At 35.4% G+C, this 21,037-nt stretch overlaps 1 protein-coding gene across 1 annotated transcript in view; it reads right to left on the bottom strand.

Moving 5' to 3' along the window:
• Window positions 1–542: 542 nt before the first annotated feature.
• Boll (boule homolog, RNA binding protein) overlaps window positions 543–21,037 on the bottom strand; it is a 59,097-nt gene continuing 38,602 nt past the window's right edge. Inside the window, exon 11 of the mRNA XM_042688357.1 lies at window positions 543–804. Within this exon, the coding sequence (XP_042544291.1) occupies window positions 646–804 (159 nt within the window). The 3' untranslated portion in view covers window positions 543–645. The remainder of the gene's footprint in view (window positions 805–21,037) is intronic.

Here is a 21,037-nt window from a genome sequence, read left to right as displayed (position 1 = left end):
GGCTTAATGTTATTAAGCCACAGTTAACATTTTAAAAGCCCAGAAACATCACAAACAGAACTGAGAGATAAAAAGGGGTATTGATAGTGTCACGGTAACGTTAAGTAAAACATACACAAACTGAAATGCAGTAAAACCAGCATAATGTGGAAGTTAGCATCTATTCTACACATACTATCTCCCTAGCAAGATAGTCTTTGTAAAAATTATACCATATTACAGCTACTTGTCTGTTGCTATTATGTATGCCATAGCTATGGCTAGAAATAAGAGATATCTGGAATAAAACGGAAAAATCCAAAATGCAAAGATGTTTTAAGTGTACAAGATTATTATGATGGTAAGATAGTCAGATGATGACCAATTTTTTCAAACTTCATCCAAGTATTGGTTGTCTTTAGATAGGACTTTTCTGTTTGCTACAGTTTATACATGTATATTACTCAAATGTATGAATTAATGTAGGATACCATGATTTAACCCTGCATTTCCAGTTTTCTGGCTACTAAGATTTAAAAAAAATTTCTCTTAAAAGAACAAATCACTTAACTTTAGGTATATCCCAAAACCTTGTTTGTTACTAGACCACATATGGAATTAGTTATTTTCTATTGTTGGACAAAATAGTTATCCTTAATAAAGATTCTACTTAACAAAATCAGTAGAGGGAGGTTGAGTGAGAATTGAATCCTCTGCTCTGAAATCATTTCTAGGTTGAAAGTGTGGGCTTGGAGAATATCGAGGTTTCAAACCTATAGATGAAGGCTGAGAACAGCTTCTTCTCACAGAATGTAACCTTGGTTCCTATTAAGAGATTTAAAGAAAGTTAGGGTTTTAATGCATTTTAAAAGTCTCTAGTTTTATAATTATTTAAGGGAAATATTTTAAAAATAAGATTAATTGGGCCTGGATTCTAAGGAGAGAAGGTGTGCTTGTGGAAATTCCCACTATAAAGACTTACTTAATAATCTGCTACTGGGCAGGAAGACATCTTCTTGCTATAAAAAGAGACTCAGTATGAGTGATCTATATGTCCTTCCCTTCATTCCATAACTTTGAAAAGCTCCCCCCCCCCCTACAACTATGTACTTAGGAAACAGAATTAGATCCTATGGTTGAGAAAATAATTATGCAGAGAAAAATCAGGTTATTCATGTACTACCTTCATGTTAATATAGTATCATTTTATTTTGTTATATAAAGCATTCAATGAATATGCTCTCGTCCAAGACATGATTTTTACTTGATTCACTGCTTAAACATACTGCTGGAGATAATGTTTTGCTCAAGACATCAGGAGTAGGAAATTTCAGATAAGGCATGTATTTACTAAATACCTACTTTGAAGCTTCAAGAGGAGGTAATTTGCTTTTTGCCTAAATTTAGCCTTTTGTCTAAAATTTTGTTATTTGTTCTGGCTGCCTTAAATAATTTGATTTTGAACATTATGATTTATAATGAATCTTAGCAGGTGCCAGTGGCTCATATCTGTGATCCTAGCTATTCAGGAGGCTGAGAACTAACAACCACGGTTTGAAACCAGCCTGAGCAGGAAAATCCATGAGAGACTTATCACCAATTAACTACCAAAAAGCCAGAAGTAGAGTGATGGCTTAAGTGATAGAGTATAGTCTTTGAGCAAAAAAGCTAAGGGATGGCACCCAGGCTCTAAGTTCAAGTCTTTGTACTGGCATAAGAAGAAAAAAGAAAGAAGGAAGAAGAAAGAAGAAGAACCATCTAGCAAAAAGTCAGTTTGTTCATAAAAGTGAATGAAACTTTTCTTTAATTTTGGTTAGAGATTGGTTCTATGTATGTAGCCTGGGCTGTTCTTGAACCTGTGACTGTTTCCTCAGTTTTCCAAGTGCTGGAATTACAGGTGTATACCACAATATCTGGCCTTGAAGAAAAATTTTTAAATAGTGCCTAGCCAAATCAACTGTATTTAATAGCAGAAATTCAGTACAAATATTTTAGTAGTTCTAAAAACTTAATTAGCAGCATAATTAAATGAACCAAAGCTTTTAAACTTTTAAGCAAAATCTCTCTAAAAAAGAGGCATGCTTGATTATACAAAATTGCAATTTACATATGCAGAACATATGAGTACATAGGTTTATCTATTGATCAATCAGAACTATGAGCATGTCTATAATGAAACAATCTATACTTGTAGTATTATATAGTGCGTGCATGCGTGCATGTGTTTAATATGCCAGTCCCGGAGCTTGAACTTGACCTGGACGTCCATCCTTCTTTTGTTCAAGGCTATCACTCTACTGCTTGAGCCACAGCTCCAATTCTTTTTTTTTTTTTTTTTTTTTAAAGTAGTTTAGTGGAGATAACAGTCTTTAATTTTTCTTCCCCAGGCTGGCTCCAAATCTCCATCCGAAAATCTCAGCCTCCTGAGTTGCTAAGATTAACAGGGGTGAGCCCCCAGATTCTGGCAGTTGTTTTTGCTTCTGTAAATGTAATATCAGATCTAGATGCTTCTAGGATTAAAACGTTTAAATTGTTTATACAGTTTATTGTCATTTCTTCAAGGTACTTTTGATGTTGCAAAACAGTCTTTCACCTTATAAAACAGTCTATCTTATCAGTATTATGAAATTTTCAAGCTAATGACAACAGGCTACTGACATTAGACATCCATTTAATGACATTTTTGAGCTAAGGCCACTTCCCTAGACAATTATAATGATCACTTACTTTAGAACAATCTAACTCACTCTAATCTATCTATCTATCTATCTATCTATCTATCTATCTATCTATCTATCTATCTATCTATCTATCTATCTGTCTGTCTGTCTATCTATCTATCTATCTGTATGTATGTATAAATGTAACTAAAAAAGACATGAATCTGGTATCTGCATTTAGGATGATGTAATAGAACAAAAAACAAGCCTTTTTGAATGATGCTCCCCAAAATAATATTTACTACATGGAAGGTTTATACAAAGACTAATAATGCCTCTGTTGGAGCTACTGATAAGAATAGAAAGAAGAAAAAAACCCACTTGTTTTGATGGTGGACTTTTATGATTTCAAAGCAGGTGAAAATGTTGCATGCAATCTAGCAATAGATGGCACAGGCTATAGCCATCTTTTGCTATCAGAATTTTTCTGGGATACTGTAGAAACCTTTTATTCTCACCTTAGGTTTCTTATATTTTCAAGATGCTGACTTGTGCAATACTTTCAAAGAAAATTTTCAGTGAGCAATCTAAAAAATTAAATTCTAGCATAATTGCATTTCTACTATTTGGTTAGGAAACGAGATCATACGTGATTAAACAATTTTATATTTTTCATATTTTCCCTTATTTTAGAATTGAAATACTTTAAGATATGGATTCACAGACACTTAAGGGATTAGCATTTTATTTAATTTTAGTGATTAAATGGAAGAGCATCCATATTACTTGGACAAAAGTTATTTCTGACAAGTATTAGTTTTTTAAATTGTAGTTGCTTTTTAATCTGTCTCAGAGACTTAAAACACGTATAATTATTGCACATTAATAATACTGTTGTATGTAAAACAAGCAGGTAGAAAACTAAAAACACATAGCAGTCCCAACACCAGCCCAAACGACCAATCCTGATCTAGTAGTTTTTGAAGGATCTTCTTCATCATGCTCCATTCACTAGAAATAGTTTGCCTCCTTCTGGGTGACAATTCACTAGTAATCAGAAGGTCTGAGTTCTAACACTTAATAGTAATGTCATCTTGGGCAATCCTTTTAACCTGTCTAAGCTTCAATTCTCATATAAAAATTTGCCTGATTATTTCACCAAAATATTAAATGAATGAGTGCTTATAAATTATAAGGAGATATATAATAAATATGAAGTGTTCCTATGTTTTAAAATGACAAATGATGCAAGAATGTTCTAGGTCCTGATTGAAGAAAAAATTTCTTTTGGTATTACTTGGGTATGAAACTAGTACCACCATGGCTTTGTATGCTTGCTTGGCTTTCTGGCATGGCTGGCGCTCTATCATTGATGCCATTTCTCCAACATTGCCTTTTCCTGAGTGAGTTGGAGATGTAGTCTCTCGGGCTTTCCTGCTTGGGCTGCTTTAAAACTAGGATCCTTCAAATTTCAGCCTCCTAAGTAGCTAGAATCACAAGTGTGAGCCACTGGCACTTGACTTAGATTAAGATTTTATTGTACATCATTCGCATAGTACATTTATTTTGGTCTGACACCAGGACTTGAACTTGGTACCTGACACTTTCATTCACTGACTGATGTTCTACACACTGAACCATGCCTCCAACCCCATTAGTACAATTTAAAAATAATCCTCAATGATTTAATCAAAACATTTTTGTCAAAATTATATAGAAAATTTAGTGAAAACAGACATTACTAACATAATAAGACTACTATCTTAAAACTATATAGATTATTTGTTTACAATGTATGGATAGTATATCCCTGAGTTACATTTGAATTAAGTTAATGTGATTCTATAATTTTATGTTTGTAACACAGGGGAACAAGTTTATAGCTAAAGGTAATGCAGTGGACTTATATAGGAACTATATACCAATGGCTAGACTGGAAACCATAAAGCTTTAAAGCTCAAAATAGAAAAGTCCAAGCCTAATAACCGTTATGGCTTACTTCTTTTTCAGATTGTGCTATTTGTTTTTACTAAAGTTTTTAAATTTGAAAACATTCATAGGGGATTAGTTCTAAGAGATGTCTGGAAAAAAAAAAATCTGTGAACAGTTAGTCCTATATTTATTTATTTGGGTCCGGTTGTGGGGCCTGAACTCTGGGCCTGGGCGCTGTCCCTCAGCTCTTCAGCTCAAGGCTAGCATTCTATCACTTGAGCCACAGTGCCACTTCCGGCTTTTTTCTTATATGGTGCTGAGGAATCAAACCTAGGGCCTCAGGCTTGCAAGGCAAACGCTCTACCACTGAGCCACCTTCCCAGCCCCCAGTCCTAAATTTAAATGGAAAATAAAAAAAAATTCTGTGAACAAGTAAGTCTTATATTTGTATGTAACTTACACATATACTCTCACATATTTTAAACTATCTTTAGGTTACTTATAATACAAAATATAATGTGAATATCATGTAAATGGTTTTAATCGCTGTATTACTTTGGAAATAATGTCAAGAAAAAAGCATTTATTTCATTCAATCTATAGATATAAAACCTGTAAATAAAGAGACAAATGTATTTTGTAATTTATTAATGTAGTTTCATTTCAACTCTCCTTAGAATGATTTTATATTTATTGTATAATTTTATTTTTGATAAATATTTTTGAATACTAGGTTCATTAAAATGATAAATTTCAAAAATCATGTAATTTCAGTTATTTTTATTCCCCTTTAACATTTTTATAAAATAAGTTTTATTCCTTTAAAAATTTTTCATTTTTTTCTGATTAGAATGACAAATATGTAATTATTCCAGATAATAAGGGCTTGGAACAAAGATCTGCAAAGTTAAGAACTGTCTAACTGCAGAAAAAGCATTTGACAAAAGCTCTGGAGAAACTAGGAATCCCTGGAATATTCTTCAATATAATAAAGGCTGTGTATGACAAACCTACAGCTAACATTACTTAATAGTGAAAAGCTAAAGCCATTTCCTCTAAATTCAGGAATGAGACAAGGATGTCCACTCTCTCCACTCCTCTTCAATTTAGTATTTGAATGCCTAGCTACAGCAATAAGAAAGATGCAAAAATAAAGGGGATCCAAATAGGGAAAGATGAAGTAAAACTCTCCCTCTTTGCAGATGACATGATCTTGTATTTTAAGATCCCCATGGACTCCACTACCAAGTTACTTGAGCTGATCTGAAACTTTGGCAAAGTAGCAGGGTATAAAATTAACCCTAAAAAAAAACACACAAAAAACTCAGGACTGAACTCTACAAGGCCTTCAAAGCAGAACTCACACCAATACTCCTCCAACTCTCTCTGAAGCCATCATAACCCTCATCCCAAAAACCAGGCAGGGACTCATCAAAGAAAGAGAACAATAGACCCATTTCTTTGATGAACATCAATGTAAAACTTCTCAACAAAATTTTGGCCAATCAACTTCAACAACTCATCAAAAAAATCATACACTGCGATCAAACAGGATTCATTTCAGGGATGCAAAGCTGGTTCAACATACGTCAATCAATTAATATAATTCACATCTGCAAGAGCAAGGATAAGAACCACATGATTATCTCAATAGATGCAAAAAAAACATTTGACAAGATCCAACACCCCTTTGTGATGAAAGCTCTGGAAAAACTAGGAATCCATGGAACATTCCTCAATATAATAAAGGCTGTGTATGACAGACCTACAGCCAGCATTATACTTAATGGTGAAAAGCTAAATCAATTTCCTATAAATTCAGGAATGAGACAAAGATGTCTGCTCTCTCCACTCCTCTTCAATTTGGTACTAGAATGCCTTGCTAGAGCAATAAGACAAGATGCAAACATAAAGTGGATTAGAATAGGGAAAGATGAAGTAAAACTCTCCCTCTTTGCAGATGACATGATCTTGTAGTTAAAGAATCCCATGCACTCCACTCCCAAATTACTTGAGCTGAACCAAAACTTTGTCAAAGTAGCAGGGTATAAAATTAACCCTAAAAAAATCAATGGCTTTTCTGTATGCCAATAAGGAGTGTGGCTGAAATCAGAAAAGCAACTCTTTTTGTAATAGCTCCACAAAAAATAAAATACCTAAAGAAGTTATGATGAAAACTTTAAAAACCTGAAAAAGGAAATTAAAGCAGAACTAAGGAAGTGGACAAATCTCCCATGCTTCTGGATTAACATTGTGGAAATGGCAATATTGCCAAAGGCTATCTACAAATTCAATGCGATACCTATCAATATCTCAACATCATTCTTCAATAGAAGAAGCAATCCAAAAATTCAAATGTAACGATAAAAGACCCTGAGTAGCAAAAACAATTCTTAGCAGAGAGAACAGTGCTGGAGGAATATCAATACCAAACTTCAAACTCTTACTACAAAGCCATAGTCATCAAAACAGCTTGGTACTGGCACAAGAACAGACCTGAGGGCCAATGCAATAGAACTGAAGACCCAGAGATGAACCCACAGACCTATAGTCACCTAATCTTTGATAAGGGAGCTAAAAAAATAGAATTAAAGAAAGACAGCCTCTTCAGTAAATGGTGCTGGCAAAATTGGTTAAACATATGTAGAAAACTAAAGCTAGCTCTCTCTATATCACCCTGTTACCAGAATCAACTCCAAATGGATCAAAGACCTCAAAGTCAAAGCAGACACCCTGAAAACATTACAGGAAGGAATAGGGCTCCTTGCACAGGCCGAAATTTTCTTAATAAAGACCCAGAAACACAAATCAAAGAAAGGTTGGACAAATGGGATTGCATGAAGTTGCAGAGCTTCTGCATGACAAAGGACATAGCTAGCAAGATCAATAGAAAGCTCATGGATTGGGAGATTTTCACTAACCATAAAACAGACAAGGGCCTCATATCTAAAATATACTTAGAACTCAAAAAAATTAACCCTTCCCAACAACAAATCCTCAAAGAAACAACCACTCCACTAATAAGTGGGCTAAAGACTTAAAGAGAGACTTCTCTGAAGAGGAAATAAGAATGGTCAATAGACACATGAAGAAGTGCTCAACTTCTCTAGCCACAAAGAAATGCAAATCAAAACAACATTGAGATTCCACCTCATCCCAGTTAGAATGGCTACAATCAAGAAATCTAATAATAACAGATGCTGGAGGGGATGTGGCCAAAAGGGAACCCTACTGCATTGTTGGTGGGAGTGTAAACTTGTTCAACCACTCTGGAAAGCAGTAAGGAGTTTCCTCAAAAGACTACACATAGAGCTCCCCTAAGACCCAATAAGCCACTTCTGGGCATTTACCCCAATGACCACAAACAAGGCCATACTAAAACTATCATCAGCACAACTATGTTCATTGTAACATTATTCACTAAAGCTAAGATATGGACCCAATCTAGATGCCCCTCAGTAGATGAATGGCTCAACAAAACGTAATATTTATATATAAATATATAAATGCAATTCTATGCTTCCATCAGAAAGAATGACATTGCCCATTTGTTAGGAAATGGAAAGACTTGAAAAAAATCATATTAAGTGAAGAAGCCAGATCCAAAGAAACATAGGTCCCATGGTTTCTCTTATTTGCAATAAATAGTATACATCTAGGATAATTTTATCAGATGAGCAGAAAAGCTCAAAAGCTATGTACATATGACCATATAAGATGATGCTATGAGAAATGAACTCCAAAGCATGGCCACAAGAATTTTTTTCTTTGTTGTTGTTTTTAATGTACTATGTGATTTTTTTTGTTTCTTTTGTATGTTTTTCCCCCTATGGTATATTCCCTGTTGTCACTGTATTTGATTTTGGTACCCTGCATCATGTATATACTTTTTTGTAATTTGGGGAGGGGAAGGGGAATAACAAAATGCTGAAACAAGGACACAGGATGAGACATTGCAACAATGATACAAGACACTATGTTGGAAATGAACTTTGCAAATTGAGGGGGGAGGAGTGGGGGAGGGAAGGGACAGGAGAAAAAGGAGGGGGCAACAATGCTCAACAAGAAACGTACTCATTACCTTATTCATGTAACTGTAACCCCTCTGTACAGCATCTTTACAGTAAAATAAAATTAAAAAAACTGTCGAACCTGCCTATTCGTAATGGACTTGATTTCTATAAAGATAATTAAAATCAAGTCAAGTCTGTCTGTTGCTTCTGACTGAAGATGGAGGAAGAATTAAGAGGAAATATGCTAGAGAACAATTCTCAGTCAATATTTCAGAGGTCAAGTAATAATAAAACTTGGCAAGTCTTTAAAAATGTGATTACTTTGAGAAAAGAAGGCATTATGTTGGAGCATGACCCTTTCAGATGAAATATAATTATGAAACAGGTATTTTAGAAATTTCTTTTGTTAAAAAGCACTGACTTCTTTGGCCCCATATAAAAGCAGGAGAAAAGCTACACATTCCTGCCTCCATTTTACATGTTTCTCCTGTAATCATCTTGGGTTCTAGAAATCAGGACTGATAATATCTTCATGACAAGGGACCAAAAGTGCTGCCAACAAAAGAAGAGTAGAGCTTAGCAGGACAGGCCACTCCTCAAATGAGGATATTTACCTGTAATGATGAGAATTACATTGGTCCACTCACACGATGACAGTTAACTACTCTGGAAAAACAGAACCCAAACCACATTTTCTGTGCACATCTCCTTTTACCCTTCTTTTTCCTTTGTTTACACCAACAGCTCATTTCTGTACTCCAAAGATGGGAATGTTTACTTTGCCCCTTCCTGTGGCATGCCTATGCTGTATAATAAATCTTACTTTCTCTACTATTCTTTATTTCTTGTATTGGAGAGAGTGAGTAGTGGTAGACCTGACATAATGGAACCCTAGATTTGGACCTCCAAGCTTAGTTGAATGGGTTGTATGGTGTTATGTTTATATTCCAAATCAAAGTTAGTCTTTGAAAGAAGTTCTTAATTTCCAAGAGTCCTGTTAAACACCAAATATATATTCACATGGCGTTTTGTTTTGTGCTAGCCAAGAAGCCTGCCTGCTGTACCGAGGTAACAGAAGATTGGATTGTTTTCTTGTAGTTTTTAGAGTTATTAAAATAACAAAGTCGTTTACTTCCTAGTAGGTGAGGAGGAGGAAATGTAAGTACAGAGTAACATCTTTTTTGATGCTGTTATGCTGAATCTATACATTGTATTTGAGGCTTGTGAAAACTGTGGGTTTCTTCTGTGACTATACTTGTCCTCTCAGCAGAGCTGTCTAGTTTGCTGCATGCTCATGGCAGCTTTGACTCTCTCTCTGTCTGTCTCTCTATGTGTGTGTCTCTGACTGTCCGTCTGACTCTCTCTCTTTCTCTCTCTCTCTCTCCAGAACAACATCTTGGAGATCATAAATGCAGACAGAAATAAGTTACCTCAGTTTATAGGAAGGTGTCAAACATCTGATGTGAAAAGAACTGACATGAAATTCTGAAATTTGTATTTATTACAAACCAGGTTTAGCAGGTTTTCTCCAAATAGGTAAATTTTTTTGATCTATTAGATGTAGGAATTGATCAGTTGCTTGTTTTAATATTTTCTTCAAAGGAATGGAATGTTATGTTTAAGTAAAGCTGCAAAACTCTATTAATATAGTAGAACCAGATTTCCACTCCAGAACTGGTGCTATGTTGCTTGTTAATAAGAAAATTAGTGACATTATCTATTCTAATTACTATACCCCTTCCTTGTTATCTAAATTTATATCTTTACATGTTTACATACATATGCATGTATGTATAAGCAACAAAAAACTCTACCCAGGCATTTTTATAAAGGGATTTTTACTATAGATTACCAAAAAATCTAAAGTTTCAGATGAACTAGGCTATATTCAATTGGACTTCAAAAGCAGAATGAGCTGGTTGTAGGGGCACATAGCGGTTATCACAAGTACATGAGAGGTAAACATAGGAGGAATGCTACTGGTGGACAACCCGAGCAAATAGTAGCAAGAGAGCATGTCTAAAAAAACAAAAGCAAAAAGGATGAGCATGCCTCCAGAGTGCTTTGTCTAACACTTGATTTCGGAGAGAAACTCACAGAATGTAAAAAACAGAAAGTTTATTCAATATATAAGCAAAGAGACAGAAAAGCAGCAGGTGCAATAAACAGCATCCACTGTAGCTACTAATCTGAAAGTATTTAATATGGAAGGATGAAAGCTGGTACCTATATTTTGGGATGTATATGTATACACAGGAATGTAAAACTGAAGTGAAAGAAACATTACCATGAATGTTACTTACATCCATCTTTAAGGCAAAAACTGTCCCTTTGCCCAATTAAAGCTTACAGGGATTTTAGAATAAATTTTAACAGTGCAAATGTAGAGGCCAAAGATTTACTAGAGTAGCAACAGAACACGTTGAAGCAATATATCAAAGTTGAATTGAAGTTGGGTGCTGGTGGTTCATGCCTGTAATCATAGCTACTCAGGAGGCTGAGATCTGAGGATCCCGGTTCAAAGTCAGCCTGGGCAGGAAAAGCTGTGAAACTCCAATAAAGCACCAGAAAAATGGAAGTGGTGCCTTGGCTCAAGTGGTAGAGCGCTAGCCTTGATTTGAAGAGCTGAGGGACAGCTCTCAGGCCCAGAGTTCGAGCCCTATGACTGATGACAAAAAAAAAAGTTGAATACCTTCCTAAAGTACTTTCTAGTCCTTTGATTCTGCATGTATGTATGTATGTATGTATGTATGTATGTATGTACGTACGTACATATGTACGTATGTATGTATGTATGTATGTATGTCAGTTATGGGGCTTGAACTCTGGGCCTGGGCACCATCCCTCAGCTCTTCAGCTCAAGGTGAGTGCTCTACCACTTGAGCCACAGCATCACTTCTGGTTTTCTGGTGGTTAATTAGAGATAGTCTCTCGGACTTTCCTGACTGGGCTGGCCATTATGCACTGTGATCCTCAGATCTTATCCTCTTGAGTAGCTAGGATTACAGGTGTGAGCCACTGGCGTCTGGCCTGATTCTGTATTTTAATACTAAAAGAACTGGGAAAGGTACAATCATTTTTTTTGTGCCTTCATTCATTATTTAAGTATAAATCCAGAAAACTTACTATATTGGAATTATATACATTTGCTAGAAATATTGTGCTACATCTGTTATACATTAAATCATAATCTTTACAAGTCATATTTCTGAAATCAGATGTTTCTGAAGAGTTAGTCTTAATTTACCAAGATCTTTTCCTATCTTGATTGTATTTGAGATTTTTTTTACAAGATAATGATCTTGTGATTTAGATACATGTACTAGTATTTGTATTACCCACTTCACTTTAACAAAGCAGATTTCAGATAATTTCCTAATATTGCTCTCATAACATGGATGCCAAGAACATTAGTTTTCAAATGATTAACTGAAGATACATCACAAAATAGAAAAAAATTAAATGGGCTTCATTTAGAACATATAAAGAGAATTTTTATCCTCTCAGTCTGTTTCCCTTGTCAAGCTAAGTGATAAAGAAGGAAGGGGATAACAGCATCCATACACTAAAAATTGCTTTTGTGTGTGCGTTTGTGCGCGTGTGTGCCAGTACTCAGCTTAAACCCAGGGCCTGTGCGCTGTCCCCAAACCTTTTTGCTCAATTTAGGGTTCTACCACTTCATGCTACAGCTCCACTTCCAGCTTTTTGGGTAGTTAACTGGAAATAAGAGTCTTGTGGGCTTTCTTGTCCAGGCTGGCTTCCAACCATGATCCTTAGATCTTAGCCTTCTGAGTAGCTCAGATTATAGGTGTGAGCCACTAGCGTCCAGTTCAAGATTGGCAATAAATTCTGAACTTTTTAATTGGCATCTCAAAACTAAATTCTAAGAAGTATACATGTATGAATTATTTGACTGTGTATAGTGAATATATATACACATAAAATCTCTATATTTTTAGATACATAACTGTGGAAGTAACACACTGAGTATGATTTATTATCAAAATTCCTTGCCCAATAATATTAATCATTAATTTTTATTCATAGTCTAGGATTTGTTTAGCATCATATTTAACATCTGAAAACTGAAACATGAGCTTTTTTTGTTCTAAAAGATAGTGCTATTAAAAGAAGACTTCTACAATTTTTTACTTACAGAATGAAACCTTTTGAAATTTCATTGTGGGACTTACTAGTTTATTTACATTTCTAAAACTAATAATAATCAATGTACATGCAATCTTTGTATACATTCACAGGGTCCTACTGTCCTAGTGAAATCATCTGACAGGCAAACATAGTCATTATGGTTTCAAAAGAAAACACCCTACACTTAACTCATGGGGAAAACTCTGGAGTCTATGTCCTGCTGCTACTGCAGCTGCTGATCACTGAGTACATATGGAATTGAAATAGGGAAGAAAAATGCAGATTTATTAGGGCAATGCCAATTTTTAGACCTTTCCTTTTCTAAAATTAGGAAGTCAGTGAAAGAATTGTAAATGAATATAAAGAAGGATATTTCTTATACTACTACAGGAATTTCATGATTAAAAATGTATGGCTTTGTTCTATATCTTTTGAACCAGTGATTCTTTCCTGCAATTTTCCAAGTTTAAAACATGAATTGGACTTAGAATCACAAAAGTTTTCCTTTGGTGAAAGAAATAGTTTTGAATTTTATGAAATCAATTTTCCTTTAAAATTACCTTATAATCAAATATATTAGTAAAATGAGAAAAAAGGTTAGAAAATTAAAGCATTTTACACTAACACAGTGGAATATAAGTTAATGTTAGTAGATCATGTCAGAAAAGTGAGTCGTTATCAAAATTCTACAAGGTAGGTTTATAGTATATAAAATTTAGTTATACTATAGAGGGTAATAGTGTTATTTCAAACACTAGAGAAAAACTTACTATGGTGAAATGAATCATATGAAGAAGCAAGAGCATGTTGGTCATATTTCCAATGCTATGTTGGAATATGCATAAATATTTAAAATGTTACAGTAAAGGATGTATAAATATTTAAATTTAGAAAACTATAGCAGAAGCAAATTAAAATAGGAGTAACAGTAACAAACAAAATTAGACAAATTAGGCAAAATTAGTAAAAAATGTTAGACAAAAGCATGTTAAATGAAAACAGCAAAAAAATTAATATGGCTAATAACTGCTATGTTCTAAAGGTCTGGCGGCATTAAAATTCTATTAGAATTATAAATGACATCCTTAGTATTAAATTAAAATCAAAGAATATAAAGCACAGTGTCTAAAACTTTGAGAAGAAAATAAATAACACAAAGCAGAGAAAATGAAAGACATCTCACTATTCCCAGTGTAGTTATTATTTATGGAATGGATAAAACATGTAGAAAATGTTACTACAGTTAGATTAACACATAAAAAACCAACATGCCACATCTATCTAAATAATTTTGTAAAACAGCTGAAAAAGCAAATCTGGCTAAATTTAGACAGCTTATAGTGGAATAAATAAATGGTGAGGTATTAACTAACCCTAAGTTTCACAACGGGCAGCTTCTAGCCGGTTCCTTGAAGCTGGATCTTGGTCACACAAGGATCATTGGACAAGAAATCAGTTGAGCTGGACTAGAGCTGCCCAATTGTCTTAATAATGAATGCTCCACACTGTCTGTTAAGTAAAGAGAAAACACAGATCAGAAAGACTGAAAAAGGATAAAGTAGCGAAAATGAGGGGAGAACATCAATTAACATTTATGAACTGCTTTTCAGAACATGTGCAATTCAGTAGAATGTTATAGAATAAGAAGCCGGCGAATTAGCAGGGGTTCAGAACCCGTCTACCTGCTAGTGTCACAGTATATAAACCTTTATGAAAAATAGGTAACAGATCAGCACAGATTGAGTTAGAGTACTTCCTTTTATTAAGTGAATTTAAAAAACTTGTTTGGAAGGCTATTTAGAAAGTTGTCCAATTACGTCCAATCACCCTCAATGTTGGCCATTGACAGGACAGAGTAATTACAAATACCTATGTTATCTTGGGACCCTTTTTTTTTTTTGGTTGTTTTTAAGACTGGGTGCCCGCTTGACAGATAGTCCAGGCAAGTGTTCAGATGATCGTAGCCTCAGCTGATAACTGAAACTGCAGGACTGACTGACTGAGATGCACAATGATAAAGTTTTAAATTTACCAGACTAACAGAAAACATGACCAGTGGTGTCAAAGAAACCTAGCTGCTACTAGTTTTTTGGCACTCTGAGCATTGGCCAGGCCCTTGCTTTCCTAAAATACATTTTTAATTTTGGGTAGGTTCAAAATTTTTCCTATTTCTTGCAATATCTCTAGAGCAGTATTGTCCAATAGAACTTTTTATGTTGACCTAAATGTTGACCTTATCTTCAGTCAGATACAGGGGCCTCTAGTCATATGTGAGTGTTTAATACCTGAAATGCAGCCAAGTGTAACTGAAGCATTAAAATTTAATTTCACTTAACTGAAAGTTTAAATTATCCAGGTGCCAGTGGTTCACATCTATAATCCTAGCTACTCAGGAGAATGAGATCTAAGAATTGAAGTTTGGAGCCAGCCCAGACAACAAATTTGAGTGACTCTTATCTCCAATTAACCAGAAAAAAAATCCCTTAGTGGAACGAAGCAGGGCACCAGTGATAGAGTGCCAACTGTTAGCAAAAAAGCCAAGTCAGAGCTTAGCAACCTGAGTTCAAGCCCCAGTACTAGAATGTGTGCACATGTACACATGCATGTACGCATGAACACACACATGCACCGTACACAAAAAAAAATTAAATAACCTCATGTTGCTAGTGGCAACTGGAGATAGCACAACACTAGGGGTTTGAACTTGCTTGGTTTGCTAAAACCAAACTCGATATACTGGCCTGGCTTTTCTAGCCTACTTAATACTGTCCAGTATGACTTAGTATTGTTCACTGTAGTATCTATTTCAGTGTCTACAACACAAAAAACACAAGTTAGATAATAAATATTTTTTTGGCTGGATAAAATCTAGTGACAGTGATAATATACAACTACTATACATAGTAATAATATACAACTAACATACATAGTAAACTACTCATAGCTTATTAATTGTAAGCCAATATATTCTAGTTTTCCCAGGAGAAATAGAGGAGTGATGTCATACTGTGTTTTTAAAATATATATTGTATTGTAAAGATACTGTACAGAGGGGTTACAGTTACATGAGTAAGGTAATGAGTCCATTTCCTATCGAGAATGTTACCCCCTCCTTATCTTACTGTTTTATGTGTTGAGGTTGCTTGGGTAAAGGTTTAGAGAAGAAATTTATACATATACAAATTTGAGTTCATGAACATTGGGAAACTAGAGTTTGGCAAGAATGTGGGCAAGAGTTGGTTAGAGTGAGGGAATACACTACTTTTATTTGTTTTAGAGTAAGTCTTGCTATGCTGTCCAGGTTAGCTTGAACTTGTAATCATCCAACCTGAGCTGGGTTTGCTGCTGTACCAGGTAGAAAATCTAGATTTAAAAAATTAAATGAATGGACTTGCCTATAATGCAGAGGCCCTAGGTCTGACACCTAGCAATTAAACCACTCATCAAGACAAAAATCAAAATCAAAACCCAGATGAATTCTAACTTCACACATGATCACAAGCATGGAAATGGAAAATGGAGAAGTCTTAAAAATGTAACATCATGCTGAGCACTGGTGGCTCATGCTTGTAATTTTAGCTACTCAGGAGCAGCCTCCTGAGATCTAAGGATCTGAATCTAAACTACCTTGGGCAGGAAAAGTCGAGGCTAGCTTTAAACTTAATTATCTCAAATTTAATACAAAAAAAAGAAACCTGAAGTGGAGCTGTGGTTTAACTAACAGAATGTCAGCTTTGAGAGAAGCAGCTCAGGAACAGTGCCCAGGCCCCGAATTCAAGCCCCAAGACTGGCATGTGCACACACATACATCAAGATAAAAATAGATGAAAAAGAAAGGCGAGAACAGAAATATAATGAAAGCATTAAGTCATATTACACTTTAAGGGGACACATTAACTCTAGAGTAGATCATCTCAAGGGCCTTTCTATTTTGTAAATAGTTTTTATTAGAATCTTATGATTATTGTGGCTGTTTGTATACTATACTGGCAAAGTTAAATAGCTTTTATTTTGTGGTTTCTGGGGCTTGAACTTGAGCTTTTTGTTTAAGGCTACCATTCTACCACTTTATCTATCTATCTATCTATCTATCTATCTATCTATCTATCTATCTATCTATCTATCTATCTATCTTTCTAATCTATCTAATCTACCTACCTACCTATGGTTAATTGGCAATAAGAGTCTTGTGGGCTTTTTGGCCTGGGCTAGCTTTGAATTGCCATCTTCATCTCTGCCCCTTGAGAAGCTAGGATTATAGGCATGAGCCACTGGTTCCTGTCCATGATTGAGTATTTTTGATAGAGACTATGTAGCCTATGCAGCTTAAACTATTTTCTATGGGCTCTTTTGTAGACCTTGTATTTAGCTTTCTCAGGACGGACAGAAATATTCATATGAGAACTTCTGAAATCTTATGGAAGACTTTAATATGGTACCAGCCTTGAGTATATTCACTCTATTCTTGCTATGGACTTTTAGGTTTGTGTCTCCCTCAATATCACTTATTATAGACAGTTCTCAATGTGATGATATCTGGAGGTGTGACCTCTGGGATGTAATTAGGTCATCAGAATGAAGCCCTAAATAATATTAGTACTCTTCTAAGAACAGAGGACTGAGAACATAGCTTGCCTGGCATTCCCAAGGTCGTGGGTTTGATCCCCAACATCTCAAAAGAAAATGAAAATAATAGAGCAAAAAGAGCTTGCTATGCTCTCTCTGCGCTCTACTTTGTGATGGTACAATCAGAAGACAGACACCTGCAAAGTGGAAAGTTGGTCCTCACCAGATAATGGATCTGCCAGCACCTTGATCTTGAATTTCCCAGCCTCCAAAACTGTGAGAAATAAATGTTTCAACACAGTTTGTAATATAGTTGTTAGAGCAGCCTGAACTAAGACACTTTATATTGAGGAAATAGCTACCAGGCTTTAAAAATAACGGATTCCCTTGATTATATTAACATTAAAATCAGAAATTATAGTGTATATAGCTAAGCACAATGAAGAAGCTGTTGACAATAGTGCTTTTGAAACTACAAACAGAACAGACGTACTTAGATATATAAGAAGATAAATATTTGTGAGTTTCTATCTATATTTAAGTTAGAGCTAAACGTACTCTATGCTTTACCTCTCAGAAATTTGAGTGTCAGTTTACAAAAGCATCAAGAACTTTTGTAAACATAAATTATCAAGTTTTTATTTTTTAACTACAGAAAAACAAAGTTTGTACATAGGTACCACATGATGTTTCGGGACATGTTTGTATACACTGTGTAATGTTTGAGTTGGGGTAATCATGTTTATCTTCTCTAGCATTTATCACATCTTTATATTCCACACATTACCAGAGTCAGGGGTGTAAAGGTTTTAATTCATATGGAAAACTGAAAAGAGAGCTGCAGGACACATTGCAGCAGATGTGTTCAAGTTGTCTGGTTACTGGCTGTGCTTATGGCAGATCTGGGTGTCATCTTTATGATGTTGTTCAGGGATTCAGAATGCAATAGTTGTGGGTCACAGAAGTTTTCAAAGGAAAATCTAGGAAGCTAAGCAATGTGTAGCAGAGTTAGGATCTGCAAGGAGCCTCTTGAGAGGGTAGTATGTAAAGATGTGAGGGTGAAACTGAACATAATAGAAATCCTAGGAAGTTAGGATGTCAGGAATGTGGAACATCTGCCAAGGACAGCCACAGGCTATGAACTAAGTCGTTATAAGAGAGGCCATGTGGGCCCTAAGACAAGACCACCATCATGTGCTTCAGATGGCTGGATTTCATGTTTGTCCTCTGGGTTATGCTCTTACTTTGGTCACATTCCTCTCTCTTGAAATAGTAATATTTACTCTGTGCTATTGTATATTGGGAGTATGTTTTGAGACTTTTTTTTTTGTTGGTTATGGGGCTTGAACTCAAGGCCTGGGCGCTGTCTCTGAGCTTTTTGCTTAAGGTTAGCACTCTACCACTTTGTGAGCCACAGCCCTACTTCTGGTTTTTCTGGTGGTAAATTGGAGAAGAGTTTCAAGGACTTTCCTGCTTAGGCTGGCTTGGAACCATGATCCTCAGATCTCAGTCTCCTTACTAGCTAAGATTACAGGTTTGAGTCATTGATGCCCAGCAAATTTTTAATTTTTATAGAGGATGACAGTTAAGTTTGCTTTGAGTCTCACAAGAGACTTTAGATTTGAACTTTTAACAAGCTTGGAACAGTTAAGACTGTGGGGGCTCTTAGAAATGGACTACATTCAATCTGCATTGGGATGGATGAGCTTTTGGGGTTCATGGGCAGAATATCAGTTTGATTATGAATTGTCCATTATGGGGTTCATTGTTGAAGGCTTGGACACTAGGTGGTTGTGTTATTTTGAAAGGTTGTTAGGACTTTAGAAAGTAGGCCTGGCTGGATAAAACTCACTGGGATTATATAGTTAGGAGCTGTATCGTGTACTAGCACCCCTTTTTCTTCTTTCTGTCCACCACGAGGTGAACAGCCTCCACTACCACATCACCTGCTGTCATGATGTTTTGCATCATCACAGGCCAACCGTCAGTGGACCTAGGACTATGAACTGAAATCTTGAAAACTGAGACCTCTGAAGCCAAAGTAAATCTTTTCTTCCTCGTTTTTGTCAGCAACAAAAAGTCTAAGAGAGTATTAGAATAATAAAATGTCTAATGTAGAGTGGTTATAAAGGAAACAAATGATATTATCATTATTTTTTTGAGGTATTGGGGTTTGAACTGAGGGCCTTGGGCTTGCTTGTGCAGATGGCACTCTACTACTTGAGCCTTGCCTTTTGCTGGTTATTATGGACATAATGTCTAGTGAGCTTTTCTGTCCATTAGCTTTGAACTATGTCCACAGCCTCCTTAGCAGTGAGGACAGTCATGAGTTACTGAGACTCAATTTATTACAATATTCATATTCTTGATGTGTTTGTGTCTTTGCACCACATTAAAACTTAAGTCAGAGTCTTAATAGCTTTTGTCCTTGAACTCAAAGATTAAATGTTAAGTTATTGAAGCAATGCTTCTTACATTCTTGAAGGTATTCCTTCAAGATTCAAAATGTTGGGGTGATATTGATCAAAACACATTGTATTCATAAACGGCTTTGTTGAATGGCAACTACTTTGTACAACTACTGAAAGGTAATAAAATATAAAGAATTAAAATGTTCCTCTTTTTGCTACAAAGTTATTTATTTATTTATTTATTATTATTTTTTTTTTTTTTTGGGTCCAGTCGTGGGGCCTGAACTCTGGGCCTGGGCACTGTCCCTCAGCTGTTCAGCTCAAGGCTAGTGCTCTTCCACTTGAGCCACAGCGCCACTTCCGGCTTTTTTCTTTTTGCTTATGTGGTGCTGGGGAATCGAACCCAGGGCCTCAGGCATGCAAGGCAAGCGCTCTACCACTGAGCCACCTTCCCAGCCCCTACAGAGATATTTATAACATTATATAAGCTCCATCTTTCATACTATTGCCTTTGATACATCAAATATAAAAATGATAATCAGTTTTGATTTCAAGGTCTTAGGGTAGGTAAAATAAGATCAGTCTATATGTTGTTTTAACAGCAACAGTAAATTATGAACATGATTAAATTTAATTATCTTATTCTTTTAGAGAATCTGATTGTGCTGGGATATACAGACAGTACCCAACTTAAAATGATTTCACATTTGATTTTTTTTTTTTTTTTTTTTGGTTGGTTGTAGGGCGGAACTCAGGGCCTGGGCACTGTCCCTGAGCTTTTTGCTCAAGGCTAGTGCTCTAATGCTTTGAGTCACAGTACCTCTACTGGTTTTCTGGTGGTTAATTAGAGAGTCTCATGGATGTCCCTGTCTGGGCTGGCTTTGAACCATGATTTTTAGATCTCAGCCTCCTGAGTAGCTAGGATTACAGGAATGAGCCACTTGTACCTGGCTTCACATTTGAGTTTTTGGCTTCTTTTAGATGGTACAAAGTGATATATTTTCTGTAGAAACCATACTTACAGTTTTGAATTTTGATATTCCCAAGACCAGGGATAGGTTTGTCAGGTAAAGAACATTAAAGACATTTTTGACATATTTTCAACTTACAATGAGTTTGTTGAGATGTAACCCATAAGTTGAGTGGGTTAATCCTTGCTTTTAATGTATTTTTTAAATGTAATTTTTTAATGTATGCATTTTTATAAAACCAGTAATGTGTATATTCTTTTCTATGTGCTTATTCTTGAGTAGAGGGAGATATATGACAAGTCAAAGAAATTGGCTTCATAAGGTCTTGCTTCTCTTTATTATCTTAGGCTAACATC

The sequence above is a fragment of the Dipodomys spectabilis genome, unplaced genomic scaffold (genome assembly GCF_019054845.1).
Source record: "Dipodomys spectabilis isolate Male_0828 unplaced genomic scaffold, ASM1905484v1 ptg000115l, whole genome shotgun sequence".
Taxonomy (NCBI): domain Eukaryota; kingdom Metazoa; phylum Chordata; class Mammalia; order Rodentia; family Heteromyidae; genus Dipodomys; species Dipodomys spectabilis.
The sequence above is the reverse complement of the archived record's forward strand: the minus strand, read 5'-3'. Positions and strand labels throughout refer to the sequence as shown.